General features: G+C 34.7%; 1 protein-coding gene across 1 annotated transcript in view; it reads left to right on the plus strand.

Annotated features, from left to right (window-relative positions):
* Positions 1 to 17038, plus strand: part of LOC136028746 (symplekin-like) — a 110869-nt gene that overhangs the window by 13831 nt on the left and 80000 nt on the right. Inside the window, exons 3-5 of the mRNA XM_065706630.1 lie at positions 682 to 915; positions 7739 to 8043; positions 16376 to 16530. Of these exons, the coding sequence (XP_065562702.1) occupies positions 682 to 915; positions 7739 to 8043; positions 16376 to 16530 (694 nt within the window). The remainder of the gene's footprint in view (positions 1 to 681; positions 916 to 7738; positions 8044 to 16375; positions 16531 to 17038) is intronic.

The following is a 17038-nucleotide window of genomic DNA, read 5'->3' on the forward strand; positions in this document are numbered from 1 at the left end:
GTGTTTTCAGCTAAGGCGATGTGTACTTTTTTTGTACTTCTGCAACCGATATTTTGTTTTCATTAATTTTAGTTAGTCAAGGCCTGATATATTTCTAGAAGTAGCATTCAAAATACGTATTTTGGTAAGAACTCTTTTTCAAAACACTGCAAGATGTAATTTTAGGCTATTGTTTATTTTAATTTTCCAGAGGAATCCTTTAGACCGATCTTAGGTGGATATCCCCCTCCTCACTCCTACCCCTCACTATTCTATCTAAATAAAAAATTTTTCTACTCTATTTTCTCAGCCTTTTTCAATTGTGACACACTGTAAGTTTTTTTCTCATAAATTAAGTTCGAAAATTTATATTCTGTTTTCGTTACTTTTAGTAAATCAGCGCCTGATTTATTCCAAAAGTAGCACTCGATTTTTTATTTTATTTTAAATCTCTTTTCCTAGGAAGAGAGGGGGGGGGGCAAAAATCAAATGTGTATTGCTATATTATTGTTTTTTTTTATAAATTTTTCCAGGAAATTTTAAAAACCAATCTTAGACGGGGAATTTCCCTCACGTGATTATCCCAGTAGGGGGTTTTGTTCTACTCTGTTTTCATAGGCATTTTCAATTAGGAAGCTGCGTTTGTTTTTTCTTGTTTTTTTTTTAGTTTAAAAGCTGATATTTTGATTTCGTTAATTTTAGTAAATCAGAGCCTGATGTATTCCCAAAAGTGGCTGTTAACATAAGTTTTTTGCTAAGAGATGAAGCTGTTACTGTACAGAAGAGGGTTATTCAAGCATTAACACATCTATATCCTGTTGTACTCCGATGGTTATCCAAGGCGAAAAATATTACTAAAGAAATGAGTTCAGCTTGGGACTGGCTTGTCAGAATGAAAGGAGAAGTTATCAAATGGCTTGATCATGATAATGACGGGTACTTTTTTTTCTTATTTTCTTAGTTGTTCATTACTATTGACCAAAATAAGATAGGATCCTATGTTGATATAACCGGTAAGTAAGTTTTAAAACCTTATTTATATATGGTATACCATGTAAGGATAAGACCTTCGCTAATCACTTGAGTCAACAACTTGAGGTTATGCAACGGTTAGCTAAGTTTAATATTTTTCCTGGGTACTTTTAGAACGAGAGTCCATGATCACTTAGAGATCACTTGATCACATGATCACTTTCCTATGATCACTTGAGAGTATTTCCCTTTTTGTGTCACGCTTTGGGATTTTTGTTTTTGGGAGAGGGGGAGGGGGTCTAAATATTATTTATCTTTTCTTCGTAAAAGAGTATACGCTAGTTGTTTTTTTTTCAATGCCTGTCGTCCGATTGACTCTTTGGCTAGTATATTTATAAAAGTGTCAGATGATATTTTTCTATATTTATAGGATTATGCAAAATTAGCGCTATTCTGAAAACAAGAAACAAAATCGGACTTCGTTACAATTGCTATATAATATGGTAGAGCTATCTTGACCTGTCAACTAATTTCAGAAACTTTGGATCCTAATATGAAATAAAATTAAAAAAAACTAGTTTTTTTAAATGAAAGTAAGGAGCGACATTAAAACTTAAAACGAACTGAAATTACTCCGTATATGAAAGGGGCTTTTCCTCCTCAACGCCCCGCTCTTTACGCTAAAGTTTGACTCTTTCTCTGAACTCTACGTTTTAAAACAGTAAAAAAAATGTTTGCGTAAAGAGCGGGGCGTTGAGGAGAAAAATCCCCTTTCATATACGGAGTAATTTCTGTTCGTTTTAAGTTTTAATGTCGCTCCTTACTTTCATTTAAAAAAACTTGTTTTTTTCAATTTTATTTCTGAACGTTTTTTAATTAATGCATGTTTTGATCTTGGCTCTCCGCACATAAATAATTAAAACGAAATTTGCATATTAATATTTTTTGGCTAAATGGCTTTCTCATAGTTTTAATCGGAAGATTTTGAAAAAAAAGGAGAGAGGGAGGAAGCCTAGTTGCCCTTCAATTTTTTGATTACTTACAAAGGCATCTAGAACTTTTAATTTTTACGAACATTTTATTAGTAAAAAATATACGTAATTTACGAATTAGTTTACGTAACGAACTTCTGTATTCGTATATTTTTATTGCGTATATGAGGGAGTTCACCCCACGTCGATACCTCGCTCTTTACACTAAAGCTTAAATGCTGTCCCAATTCCTTAAGAATGACCCTTGAATCACAAAGGCCGTAGAATAAATAGTTGAAATTACTAAAAATACTTTAGCGTAAAGAGCGAGGTATTAGGAGGAGGTAAACCCCAAATATGCGCAATAATTTCTGCTCGTTTTAAGTTTTAATGCTGCTCCTCACTTTCAGTAGAAAAAAACTTTTCATATTTATTTTTTCATTGTTTTTTTTTAAATAATGCTAAAAAAATCCTGCGCCCCCTTCATTGAAAGTCTCTTCCCCCATGAGCAGTTTTTCCATGGAAAGATCCTCCCACGTAACCCCCCCCCACCTCAACTCTCCCTCCCAAACCAAAAAAATACCCCTGAAAACGTCCGTACACTTCTCAGTAACCATTACTATATGTAAACACAGGTCAAAGTTTGTAACTTGCAACCCCTCCCACGGGGACTGCGGGGGAGTTAGTCGTCCCCAAAGACTCTTTGCGACTTTTTTCATTTCCGTTAGAATGAGCCTTCTTGCGACTTTCTAGGACCACTTGGTCGATACGATGACCCCTGGAAAAAAACAAAACAAACAAACAAATAAACACGCAACCGTGATTTGTCTTCTGGCAAAAAATACGAAATTCCACATTTTTGTAGCTAGGAGCTTGAAATTTTTGCTATAGGGTTCTCTGATACGCCGAATGCGAAGATGTGCTTTTCGTTAAGATTCTATGACCTTTAGGGGATGTTTACCCCTATTTTCCAAAATAAGGCAAATTTTCTCAGGCTCGTAACTTTTGATGACAAAGACTAAATGTAGTGAAACTTATATATTTAGAATCAGCATGAAGATTCGATTCTTTTTATGTATCTTTTAGCATCAAAATTCCGTTTTTTAGAGTTTCGTTTACTATTGAGCCGGGTCGCTCCTTACTACAGTTCGTTACCACGAACTGTTTGATTATCCTTATTATAAATAGAAATAAACAGATTTCTGGATTCTATGTTACATTTTAATTTGTTGCATATTTTGAGCAATGCCAAAGTATTTGTACAAATTAAGATTTTATACTGCGAGCTATTGATATTGCGGCTGGTAAGACCAATGAACTGCCTTATTAATCAGTTCTTGGTGGTTAAGTTACGTTACTTTAAGCATAATTTCTCGCTCTTAAACAAGCCCTATCACACTAGGCTGACGTAAAAACTTATAAAACTTTTATAATCATCGTCTGAAATTATCACAATCATCATAAGCAAACTATTCAAATGTTAAAACGTGGAATAGATATGGAGATTCTAGCTCTGATCAAGCGTGAAAGGCTTCCAAGGAAAAGTTAACAATTTTTTTCATTATTTACTATCTGCTTATCCAAAAATTTTTTGTGTTGCGAGAGCAGCACTTTGGTTTTGTCATGTTTTTTTCTTTTTTTCGTTCCTAGTACCCTGATTTCAGCTCATTCTTAGAAAGTGGTAAGGGTCTAACCTCTGCGGTTTTTACGGAAAATGTGGACCTTAGGCCGGATTGATGAATATGACTTTGTATTTTGGAAAGCTTCGTAGAACTCTTGCCTGGGGCCAAAAAGGATGGCTTTTGCTTGTCCTTGAGCCAGGGCCTATAGTGTGCGAAGTGAAGTATAGTTTTATAGCCTATATCAGAGAGAACTATCAGAAGTTTTCAGTCAGGCTTTCGCTTCGTCAAACGATATTTCTGCTTTCGAGTGGAAAGCTCCGTTCTTGCAGGCGAGCAAGCAGGCACCATTTTCAAATTGCAGGTGGACTAAAATCTATAAGTGGTAAATGTATACGGCAGCTACCCGGCCCCACAGCCAGTATATCTTTTTTGTGTGATAAATAGAAAAATTTACAGAAACAAAAAAGTGACATTTTCCCACGGGTCCGAAAGTTCTGTTATCTATTGTTTCTACCCATTTCAGTTCTTGATTTCAGCTGAGTTTACCATTGACAATCACTGACAAAGGAGGAAAGAAACTTTTTGACGCGCTCTTCTTGCGATAGAGCATTTATTGTTGAAGCGTCGATGGAAAAAAGTTGAGTTTTTGCGCAAGGAATTGAGGTTATTGGGGACGGACTGGCACCCTTAAATTCAGGATAATTTATATTAATTTTTGAATTATAGTGCTGCTCTTTATTTTAATTCAAAAAAGCTTGTTTTTATGTTTGTTTATTTCTGTTGGCTTTTAATGTTATAATCATGTATTAGTTTTTTTTAAGTTTTTAAGGTATTTAACTGTTTTAAATACAGTGTAAGGTTTTTTTAAGTTTTTATGGGAGTAACTGTCTTCACCTTCAGCCTCATTTAATGTTCTACCACGATAGAACCTGTGGCCAAAAAACTCAAGGTTGGGTCCATTTTACACTCTAATTACTCCCAGCTCTCAATTTGGACGCTAGATCTCGCTATGTCCGTTTGAAAGATCCCATATCCAGTATTATAGAGTTATCGGTTCGATCCGAGCAGTCCTCATCATTGTGGTTTTAGAAGGGTGCGGGGAGTAGTAGGGGAGTCTTTCAATCATGCTGGACAATTCCTGCTCTCAATGCTCAATTCAAATTTTTTAAAGTTCTCATCTTTTTCATAAAGTCTGTTAATTTGCCTAAAAAAAGTTGAAAGTTCAAAAAGTTGAAAGTTCCCCATTAAAAGCTACGAGCATGCGAAAATTTTTCCGATGTTTGTAAAAGGAGAAAAAAAAGAGTTCGTTATCTTGATGAAAATTAAATCGCTAAATTAATTATACCAGAGAACCCTCTTGCAGACGTTTTAAGATCCTACCTACAGAACTTTCAATATTCCCCTCAACACACGCTAAAAACTTAAACTTAATACCATAAATAGTTCCTGGGACATTGCTGACAAACAGTTCGTCGGGTATTCATTTTGACAACTGGTATGTGCATAGTGTGTTTTGATATAGTTCAATATTGTCTCAACGTGCCTTGAAATTTTCACCATAATAACCTTAGCTTTAGTAGAAGTACTAGCAATGCTAGTATTAGTAATGATAGAACTAATTGATAGTGTTGAACTAAACCAAAACACCCTATGCCCATGCCAGTTGTCAAAATGAATGCCCGAGGAACTGTTTGTTAGCAATGCCCCAGGAACTATTTATGGTATTAAGTTTAATCATCTTTTTCATAAAGTCTGTTAATTTGCCCCTGGGCCTAAAATTGGCATCCGAATAGTTTCTTAATTCTGGTTAAAAGGTAAATGTCCTTTGGATCCTGAAATTGATTCAGGTGAAAAATTTTTGCTAGCCAAATTCCAGTAAGGTTATACCATGCACACCTTTCTTTTTCATAAAGTCTATTAATTTGCCCGTGGGCCTAAAATTGGCATCCGAATAATTTCTTAATTCTGGTTAAAAGGTCTTTGGATCCTGAAATTGATTCAGGTGAAAAATTTTTGCTAGCCAAATTCCAGTAAGGTTATACCATGCACACCTTTCTTTTTCATAAAGTCTGTTAATTTGCCCGTGGGCCTAAAATTGGCATCCGAATAGTTTCTTAATTCTGGTTAAAAGGTAAAGGTCCTTTGGATCCTGAAATTGATTCAAGGGATAAATTTTTGCTAGCCAAATTCCAGTAAGGTTATACCATGCACACCTTTCTTTTTCATAAAGTCTGTTAATTTGCCCTTGGGCCTAAAATTGGCATCCGAACAATTTCTTAATTCTGGTTAAAAGGTAAAGGTCCTTTGGATCCTGAAATTGATTCAGGTGAAAAATTTTTGCTAGCCAAATTCCAGTAAGATGCACACCTTTCTAGTGCAATCCATTGATAAACTTTTTCGTTTGAATTTAACCATTTGTATAAGCTGGGATCGTTTCCCTGAAATGTGTTATAAAAAACAAAAATCCTCTTGGCCGAAATATTAGTAAGATTTCTAAAACAGTGTGTGACGAAATTACCTTTCTTCGAAAATATATTTGTGAATACGTCTACACGAAATGAGCCATTCTTTGTTGTTTTGCACCAAGAGCTAAATGGGCTTTACTACTTCCAGAGCAAATTTTTTTTTTCCTGAATTTTCTGAAAATGTTTTTTTCTTAATGTTTCTGAATGGCCACCTTGAAATTTTGAAACGATGCTGTGTTTGGTTGTGACGGGCCCCAGTGGTGCAGTATAGCGAGGAAGGGGGCTAGGTGATATTCAATCGTTTTAAGTCCTTGTAAAGGGAATCAGAACTCGTCATTCCCCTTCGAATGAATACTTTACCAAACCACTGCGACTGATGGGTTAATACCGCAATTCCTTGTGAAAAAAAAAGAAAGAAAATAAATCTCCAATCACAGCCACGACATGAAAAATACGAATGTTCATAGTTAGGGGTTTAAAGTCCAATACGGAGCTCTTATCAAGTGACGATACAAAATTAAAATCAAGTTGCCATCAAGCCATGGCTAATTGGAGAAAAAGCCAAGACAGATAGTCTGAGTGAGAGGCAAAGCTGGCATAAGCCTTGTTCGGAATTGTATAAAAATGATGTCCATCCAGACTTCTCATCCAGATGAGATGACTTTTGAGCGGTTTTTTCCTTCTTTTGGGAAAAAGCCCCTTTGAGTAAGTTACTTGTGCTAATAACTTCTAATGACCGCCTTTAAACTAAGTACCAGTGAACCGAGCTTAGTTTGGTACAGTGAATTTTAGACATAAAAAAGAAATTACGTGTATCCCCCCCTCCACGGAAATGTGTAACCTATTGCCATGATTCACAATAGTAAAACTTTTCTGTGTAATTTACCAAAATTTAGTTATTTTAAAGCTAAGACACAAAGAGAATATTTTTTTCAAACTCTAGAAGTCCTTCTATTTTCCCCCTCCAATTGCAAGTGCAAAAGTGCCTCCATTCTCTGCAAGTGCAAAGGCTGGAAGATCCTGTTCAAATTCAGGGTTACTTATTACAAATGCCATTGGTTTTCGCAAAAGACAAAAATGGAACCAAATACAATATACATATTTCTACATCCTTAGAATGACTTTATAAAAATAAAGATATTTATGGAATAGATTATCTTATGTGCAAAAATATTATAACAAAAGACTGACTTATTAATCGTTAAACAGGCACTAGTTTCTTCGAAGAACTTCTTTTCGGTAAGTTTTCAAGGTTAAAGTAACCTCAATGCGGCTAATTAATGAGAGAATCGCATATTACAATGCAAAATCAACTCAGGTAGAAAGCTCTGTGAATAGTAATGACGTTATTGATACCAATCACCCCGTTCCAATTGTCAAACTTTATTTTGCCCCGGGGGGAGGGCAATTTCTCGAAAGTTACGGATTATCTAGATTGTTTCTTTCAGGTTAATATTAACATGTCAACTTTCAGAAAAAAATATTGTATACCTCTGAAAGGTATACTGTTTTTCTCATTTCTACATTACATTTCTATGCTGCAGTTCTTAATTAACATAAGATATAACGCCAAAGCCGTCATTTGCTTGATCGCTCATTCTCTTTCTCTAAAAACAATACTTAGTTCCAATTGAAAAGTAAATTTACTTTTAGAATTCGTAATATTCATGCAAACGTTATTTGTCATTTCTTATGAACCTTTTAAATGTTTCGTTTTATTTCTTTATAGTGTAAGAACGTTGACAAATAAGTTTTACGAGATGGTGATCATCTGCCAAACGTACCGTGACGAAGAGTCTACTTCAAAGGAATCAGAATTCAGTTTAGATGCCATACCCCCAGCATTGAAGATTTTAAAGCCTCGAAAGCTTGAAGATGAGGCTAATAAGCTGATGGCTGATCTTATTAAGTTCCATGGCTCAATGCATATTAGTTCAGCGAATCTGTTGGCGTGTATGGGCACACTGTCACTTATTGCTCGTGCAAGGCCGATGTTTATGGGACAAGTTATAAGTGCGATGGAAATGCTTCATGGTAAGTTAGACTGCTAAAATTATTGCAATAAAAACAAAATAATTATTATAAAAATTAACTAATTCAGAGTTATAATTTTCAGTTTTTTTTTGCATATTTTGTTCTCTGACTTATACCTGGAAAAAGAAAACATGAAAATTACCTTACCTTAGACCCTCCTGTGCCTCCAGAGGCATCTAGGGCATCGACGAAGAGACGCCAGTCGTACCTCGAACGGGCTGCTGCCATAATGTCTTCCCAATGAGGTTGTACGGACGTATTCGCGTTGAGAAGGTCCCTCTGGTATGTTCGGCTTAGTTTGTTTTAAGGTTTTTCCCTTCGCCGCGTTCCCGTTGATTGCCTCTGGAGGATGGACTTCGGTGTTCGGTCGTCTTTCATTCGTACAAATTCCATCACAAATTCGAATTTCCATCTTCAGGTCCTGGTCATATCAGTGACTAGGGGTTACCTAGGAATTTGGCGTGTCGTCTGGTTCAAGACGTGTTGTGTCCAGTTTATGTTGAGGATTCTTCGAAGACAATTGTTCTCAAAGGCTTAGAGTCTCTTCTCTTGCTGCTGATTTAACTTTCACCATTTTCTTCCATACAACGTAACTGGGAGGACATTACTGTTTAAGGCTCGAAGTTTTAGCCGGTTTGAGAACTTCTGTGAGCGCCAAATCTGGTTAAGTCTGGTAAACGAGCCACTAGCCTGCCCGATACTTGTATTTATATCTTTGTCTATTGCCCCTGTGTTCTCTATTGTGCTTCCCAGATATTTAAACTGAACAACCTGTTCTATATCCTTATTGCCGCACTTTATGTTGAGTGGGATCCCGTGACAGCCATACTTTTAGTTTTGATGTATTTATCTTGAGGCCGAATCGTTGGGCATTTTCTCTCATAACCTCCAAGAACTGTTGGAGTTTCTGCTTGTCTGATTTTAGGAGACTGATGTCGTCTGCTAAGTCCATATCTGCAGTCCTCTTTTCGTTTCTGATTGGTATTCTGTAATTTGTGCATCCGCGGAGGATGTAGTCCATCACAAGTATGAAGAGAAAAGGGGACAGGACACATCCTTGCTTTAGTCCGGAGATGATCCTGAAATATCTTGATTGGTCTCCATTCATCTGTACGCAACACTCCGTGCTCTCGTACAGAACCATAATTATCCTTATGAATTTGTCAGGGACACCGTAGTTCTTGAGGATTTTCCTGAGTGTGTCTCGATGGATAGCATCGAATGCTTTCTTGAAGTCTATGAAAATTAGGTTCAGCTTCTATTTCCACTCGTTTTTCTCCTCTAATATCATTCGTAATGTAAAGATGAGATGTGCACAGGAACGGTTTGGGCGTAAACCGTGTTGTTCGTCCCTTAAATGCTCTCCGATCATTGGCTGGATACGGTGCAGAATTATGAGGGTAAGAAGTTTTCCCGGAATAGAGAGCAAAATTACTCCTCGCCAGTTGTCGCACAGCATGACATTGCCTTTTGAACAATTTCACAAGGGTACTATGCATCCACTCTTTCGGCACAACCTCGGCGACCCATATCGGGCTAAATATTAGAATCCAGGTTTTGACACAGGATCTAACAGACATTTTTAAGATTGCATCGGAAATTCTATTGTTTCCTGGAGTTCTTCCGTTCTTCAGCTTCTTTGAGGCTTAAGCTATCTCAGTTTCTGTGGGAGGATCGGTGCCGATTTCAAGAATAAGGAAATGAGTCTCCGGTATATTGAGGGGATTGATCGGTTCTGTACGGTTTAGGACACTTTCGAAATGGTTGGCCCAGAGTTCTTCAATCTCTGTCTCTTCTGTGACTACTCTTCCCCTTTTGTCCTTAACAGAATCATCAGTTTTTTGCCGTTTGCCGATCGTTTTGTTAGTGATCATGTAAACCGTCTTGGAATCTCCTTTTTTTGCTGCCGTCTCTGCTTCCGCTTCCTTGCTCTCTAGGAAAGCCCTTTTGTCATATCTCGCAGTTTTCTTTACGTGCTTGTCCTTATCCCTATACGCAGCCAGCTTTATTACTGCATCGATCTGGACCCTGCTGAAACTGAATGTTGTTTCAGACTTCTTCTTTCGTGTATCAAGCTCCATATTTTATCAGAGATCCACCGCCTTTGTGTCTTTTTTTATGTCCAATTACTTCCTTTTGCAACATCGTTGAAAGTGTTGCTTATGCTACTCCATATGGTGCCCCATATAATGTCTCCCTCTACTTCACCAAGATGGCTAATATTCTGAAACGTATTTTGGAGACTCAAAAAGAACTTCCTCCTGACTTCTGGTTCAGCAAGTTTATCAGAGTCATATAGAGGCATCAAGTGGTCTGTCTTCTCTTTCATGGTCTTTGGTTTGACCTCAACCTTAGTGATACAGAGATTGTAATCCAAGCCAGCGTCAGCCCTTCTGAATGTCCTTACGTCTTGGAGACTTGACCGCTATTTCCTGTTTATTAGAAAGTGGTCGATCTGATTTCTTGTTGTGCCATCAGGGGAGGTCCATGTGTACTTGTGGATATTCTTGTGACGAAATTGCGTTCCACAAATCAGGAGATAATTTGTGGAAGCGAAGTCTATAAGTAGGGCTCCTATTTTATTTATGTTGCCAAAACCATGTGTGCCATGTACTTCTGGGAAGTAAGATCTATCGTCGCCTACTTTGGCGTTGAAGTCTCCAGTGAATATAACCATGCCATGTCGCGATATATCCTTGCAGAACTGAGATAAGAGTGTCATAGAAACGCTATTCAACCACCTCTTCATTATCATTCGTCGGTGCATAATGGGCTACTACAGTCACTTTAATGTAGTGTCCCTGGTACCTCACTAACATTACTCTTTCATTGATTGAAGTCCAGCTGATGAGGGATTTCGCTGCCTTTTGGGACATTAACATTGCTACTCCTGCTTCTCGTTTCTATTCGGGTCCACTTTAGATTATTGTTTGGCCATTATCGAGCGTTTCCTTGCCGGGATCGTTTCATATCAGTTCTAACAGAGCTAATATATCCAGATTATAAGCGGCTACTTCTTGCAGGACCAAAATAATTAGTCTAAATATTTCCAAGGAAGTATTGCTAAAAAACGATAAAGATACGAATAAGAGTTTTTGTAAAGACAGTGGTCGAGTGTGTAACTGTAGTCCAGGTATTTCGTTTTATGCCCATAATCTTTTTTGTCGAAAAAAAAATAAAAAGAAGGAATAAGAATTGTTAGTAAAACAGAAAGAAGTATAGAATAGTTAGGAAAAATAAAAAAGAAAAAGAAAGATTGAAAAACTTATCAAAGCAAAACTTACAGTAAGAAGTGTTGGAAGAGAGCAAGCTGAGGAAACTCCCTTATGCAGTAAAACTAAGCTAGGTACAACAGAACGAAGTAGCAAGAAATTTTGCAGTTTTGACAGAAAAAAGATTCTCTTCGCTCTACTTGCCATCTTTTGGCATTTCTTTCTGTAGAAGTTTTAGTTTAGATTTGAATGCTTTGTCTTTATTTTTATTTTTATTATGTTTGTTTATGTTGATTTTTCTGTATTTTCCTTTTTTATCAATTGGTTTTATGGTAAAAAATATATCCAGACGCCACATCGGAATATTTTATTTATTTTTAATGATAATTATTAGTTGTCTTATTGAGATTCTTGCACAATATGTTTATTTGCTTTAAAAAAAGTCCACCTATTTTGAAGAATATCATCTACTATGTCGCAGAGAGTGGACTAAATGCTGTATAGTTTTATTTTTATTTTTTATTACAGAATGGTGATAAAAATGCTTATAAAACTCGTGGCGTCTAACAGTTCGTGGTAACGCACGGTAAGGAGCGTTCCCCGAATTTTCTTAAAAGAAATTTGGGCTCTTGGAAATCTCTCCAAAAATTAACGTTGTAAATACACAAACGTTAGCACAAAATGGAAACCGTTAATTTTTCATCAGATTTCGGAGAACCGAATTTTCTATCGGACAAATTTGAAGAATTTGGGGATATTTTAAGACCTGATCTGGCCTGTTCTGGATCTAACAAAATAAATAAATATATGGAAAAGGCGGAAATAAGCATTATGTTTTATGTTAATGATCAAATTAACCAGAGCAACCATAAAATTTTTCGTAAAGCATGTTAGTTATCGACGACTTAATCAAATATAAAAGAATAAAATTGACAAAAGAAAAAACAAGCATCAAAATCATACACATATTATATATATATATATATATATATATATATATATATATATATATATATATATATATATATATATATATATATATATATATAATATATATATATATATATATATATATATATATATATATATATATATATATATATATATATATATATATATATATATATATATATATATATATATATATATATATATATATATATATATATATATGTATATATATATATATATATATATATATATATATATATATATATATATATATATATATATAAATATATAAATATATATGTAGAAATATATATATATAAATATACATATAAATATATATATATATATATATATATATATATATATATATATATATATATATATATATATATATATATATATATATATATATATATATATACAAGAATAATGAAAATATTCACTCCCTTTAAACGAGCAACTGTATATTTACTTATGTATGTATATGTGCAGAATCCAAACAGTTAAAGCAAAAGGCATGACAAAATTTGTAACGTAATGATGCACAAAGATGAAGTGCGAACGAGATCTGCGGCTAGAAGACATCCGACAACAAGTATTATTACGAATCTCAGTTGAGAATAATGGACAGCAAAATCTGCGGTTAGAAGAAAAGTGACAGGGATTATCACATCGAACCCTAAATCAAATCTGTAGTTAGAAGAGAAGCAATAGTGAGAATCACAACGGGTCCGAGAAGAAAAATTTTATAAAATGGATGGTTCTTTGGTGCATTAACTGGAAGGGGGATCTGAATTAACGTCGGGATTTCTTGGAATACGCTAATAAAGATTAGATAATCAAATATATATAAACCTACCGCGTGCCAAAAAATTTGTTTATATGCATTTTTCTTACGTTTTTGCGACTCAGATAGAAATTTCGGGAGGGGGGGGGGCAAATATGTTCCGCTTTGGGGGATAGAGATGCCTCCTTTTTAGCAATATGAAGAACAGCAAGAAATTTGAAAAAAAAATGCACCCAAAATCTCTGTTTTAGCTTAATTCTTTCCAGATATGTCTTATATCTCTCTTCTCCTAAACAGTTCTTATGTACCAAGTATAAGTGGCATAACTATTAAAAAAAAAATCTCTCTCTCTCTTTAGGCTTAGGCTTAGACGTGTATTTGTATTAATCCTATTGTGTGGGTTAGGGACGTCGTCCTTGTAAATTAGCAGCTTCAATCAGAAATTACTCAAAACATTTGCACTTAATTTGTTTTGATTTTCGACGGATAGTTTTTATCCTTGTGTCCGAAAGAAGTGGCGTTTTATTTAAAACACGGATTTTTTTTTTATCTCTAACGTATTCTGTTGGATTTTTGTCTTTGTAGACTAGTAATTATGTTGTATTTTATATAGTAAATATCAGCACCCAACTTCAAATAGTCATATGTTATCTCCTACAAAACTAGAGCTGTTTTTACCTTGACCACTCCTATAAATGCCACAATATGAGGTACCCGTTACTGAAACCACAGAGCGCTGGCAGTGAATAAAATTTAGTTTTCTCAAAATTGAGGATTTAAATCTTGTATATTTACTTTGAACTATTAGTAGAAAAATCCTTAAAGTCATTATTTATGACTCTTTTAGGGACACAATTAAAAAGAAGCTAGAAGAAGGGGGGGGGGTAATTCAGCATAGACTGCAATCATCACTTTTTTATTAGTAGTTGGTTTTTTTCTGGCTATCTCTTGAAAATTCAAGAGTGACATACCCCCCTCTAAAATTCTTTATTTGAAGTTTGTCCCTTTATTTATATTGTCTCACAGAGGAAATTATGTAAAAGGAAAATTTTCCTTCGGACTGATCTTTAGAATTCCCTCAAAATTAACCCTAAGAACATGTTTTTGATATTTTAACCCCCTCCGTGCAAAATGTATCTGATATCCATCCTTCTGCCTTAAATTTGTCCATGTTCAGATATGTCTTATGTTTGAAATAAATTTTATATTTTTCTTCTTATTTTGTTCGCTTTAAACCTCTAGGAAAACATCTTCCCAGATAAATATTTTGCAAAGCAATAAATTTTTTTGCAATATGAATGTCTACTTCTAATTTTCTACCTAAATCGAAAGTAAAAATAGCTACATGATTTATCCTGCCTTAACGAAAATCGCTATCTGCGGAACCCATGAATTGTTTTTTATTACCTGGAGATTTATAAGCAATTTTCCCTGGAAAAGAATTGTTTCCGAGGCAATTTATGGACTAAATGGAATTCCTTTGTATTATATTCCAATTTTTAATATTTCTGGCTTACAAGAGAGACTTTGATCTTTTTTAATTAATCTGAATCTGGCTATTATATTCATTCTTTCTTTATTGAAAGTAAATATTGGGCTCAGCAAACATCCTCATAAGATCCCAGGTGAAAGGAGAACTAAGGAGCTACATTAAATCGGAAATCCTGATAAACGGATGAGGATATTTATCCAAGATCTTCGATTCGGAAATAAAATTTTCTAAAACGTTTCTTTAAAAGAACTTATGAAAAAGAAATATCTAGATAATGCTTTATAAGAATAGATACGAGACGATATGTAGTGGTTGATTCTTTGATCGCGGGGAAAGAAAGAAAGGTGTGCTGGAAGTAGTTCACTGGTCCACCATCGTAACTTTTTTCTACTCATTGTAATTTCTTTTGTTTTTCTGCTTTCTCTTACTGATTATTTACTAATAGTCATTTCTGTATGGTAGACTTACCTCTGGAGTCAGAATTTCATCCTAAATCCAAATACGACATTCGTTTTCGTTGCGAATTCAATTTTACGCCCTTTACGGACTCTCAAAGATGATGCCTGTTTCTCTTATTTTAGATATGGCTATATACCTGTGTTGGTGTCAATTTTGTTAAAACCAGTTTACCCATAAATTGAATCAACGGTGACAAAATCGTTAAGCAGTAAATGCATTATATATATATATATATATATATATATATATATATATATATATATATATATAATATAAGGGAAATGTATAATGTGGCCAATATATTTGTGCAAGGTTAAAAACAACAGGCTATGTTAGAATTGAATTTGTAACGGAAACGAATGTCATATTTTGATTAAGTATGAAATTTTGATTTTAGAGGTAAGTTTTTTTTTTAGCTATCTGAATAATACGTTAATCTGGATATTTACCAAAAAGAGTTTATTTTACTTTTTGTTAAAACAAATGATTGTTTGTTTTATTGTAATTTTTTTATGTATGAAAGATAAAGCGGAAAAACTTTAATACCAAAAGCTTCATTTGGAATAAAGCTTCTTAGTGTCCATTGAACCAAATATTGAAAACATATTTAACCGAAGAAGATTTTAAACCACATTGGCCTGCCATCATCGTTTTCTTTCTTTATGTTATTTAACTGATAGACTGGACAAGGTGAAACTAAGAATTGAACCTATGAATTTAAGTTGACAAAAATGCCACATAAAACTTTTTGAATTACCACACTTAAAATCAAGAACTGCCAATTTCAAGCTTTTAGCAGTGTAGAAAAATCACCTTTTGAGCCAAAGGTGCCGAAGGGAGTGAAAGAAGCTAAAAACCTACTAATGGCTATTGTTGCAGTTGCTGAACCATTTCATTTGTCCCTCTAAAATATGTATCTAGGTTTATATAGTTGTTAAGTGTCCGTAACATCTAGCCAATGCCGTTAGGTTACATCCCGGTAGTGTTTTCGTTTTGGCATTCTTTGCTGGTTTTCATGTTTTTATGATATTTTTGACTCCGATATTTGAATTCGGCCCTTTGGGGTTTGTGATTGTGGTTTTTTAAAATAAATATTTTATCTTATCTCCTAGCTTAAGCCAATATATGTATGCATTACTTTACAATCGGAGTTCAGTTGTTTCAATTTTCTAAATAGAGCATGTCCTGATTTGTCTCAAGACTGAGGGATCTGATGGGTACTTTCAAGAAAGTTTAGTTTATTTGGAGCAGGAATAATTTTTAGGGAAGGGTGGCAAGTATATTCTGCCGGTCCCCGCATAAGAGCATGGGCCACGGTTGTTCATCTTTTATGCTTCTCAACCGACGGTGTCTTTGGCTAATTGTTAGATAAATCATGATGTAGACATAATATTTTGATGACTAGTTACCGATATGATTGTTGTCTTACAGCAAATTTACCACCAACTTTGACTAAATCTCAAGTAAGTTCTGTACGAAAACATTTGAAGTTGCAGCTATTGAATTTGTTGAAGCATCCTACAGCTATTGATTACTTGACGAATATAACCACTCTCCTTACTGATCTCGGAGCTACGCAAAGTGAGGTAAGGCATTTTGAGCGATTTGGTTATAGGTTAGTATTACTCTTTGGGTTTTGTAATTTCATGAACTGATAGCTAGATATAGTTTTTCATCGTTATTTACTTTGAAGCAGCGATTTAGTCATAGTAATCAAAAAATGCAAAAGTTCTGATTCTGCATAACGTCACCCATGGGTCGAGCTTTTAGGAGAATCTGGTCTCTTTTCTTTGTTCTATCTCTGTGACCACAGATCCTTGCTGTTGAACAGTGTGATTTACGATAGCCTAAATCTTTCACGAAACAAAGTGCCCAATTGTAATAATCGGAGAGGACTTGTTCAAGACAGTGTTGCAAAGTCAGTGCTTTTTTCAAGATGATTTTTGGTTACCCCGTAGGCATGCTGAAGTTCGGAATTCCCTCTGAGCATTCTCGCTTTATATAAATATAAATATATATATATATATATATATATATATATATATATATATATATATATATATATATATATATATATTATATTCCAGCTGCTCT

Source organism: Artemia franciscana, chromosome 7 (assembly GCF_032884065.1).
Source record: "Artemia franciscana chromosome 7, ASM3288406v1, whole genome shotgun sequence".
In the NCBI taxonomy this organism is placed as follows: Eukaryota; Metazoa; Arthropoda; class Branchiopoda; order Anostraca; family Artemiidae; genus Artemia; species Artemia franciscana.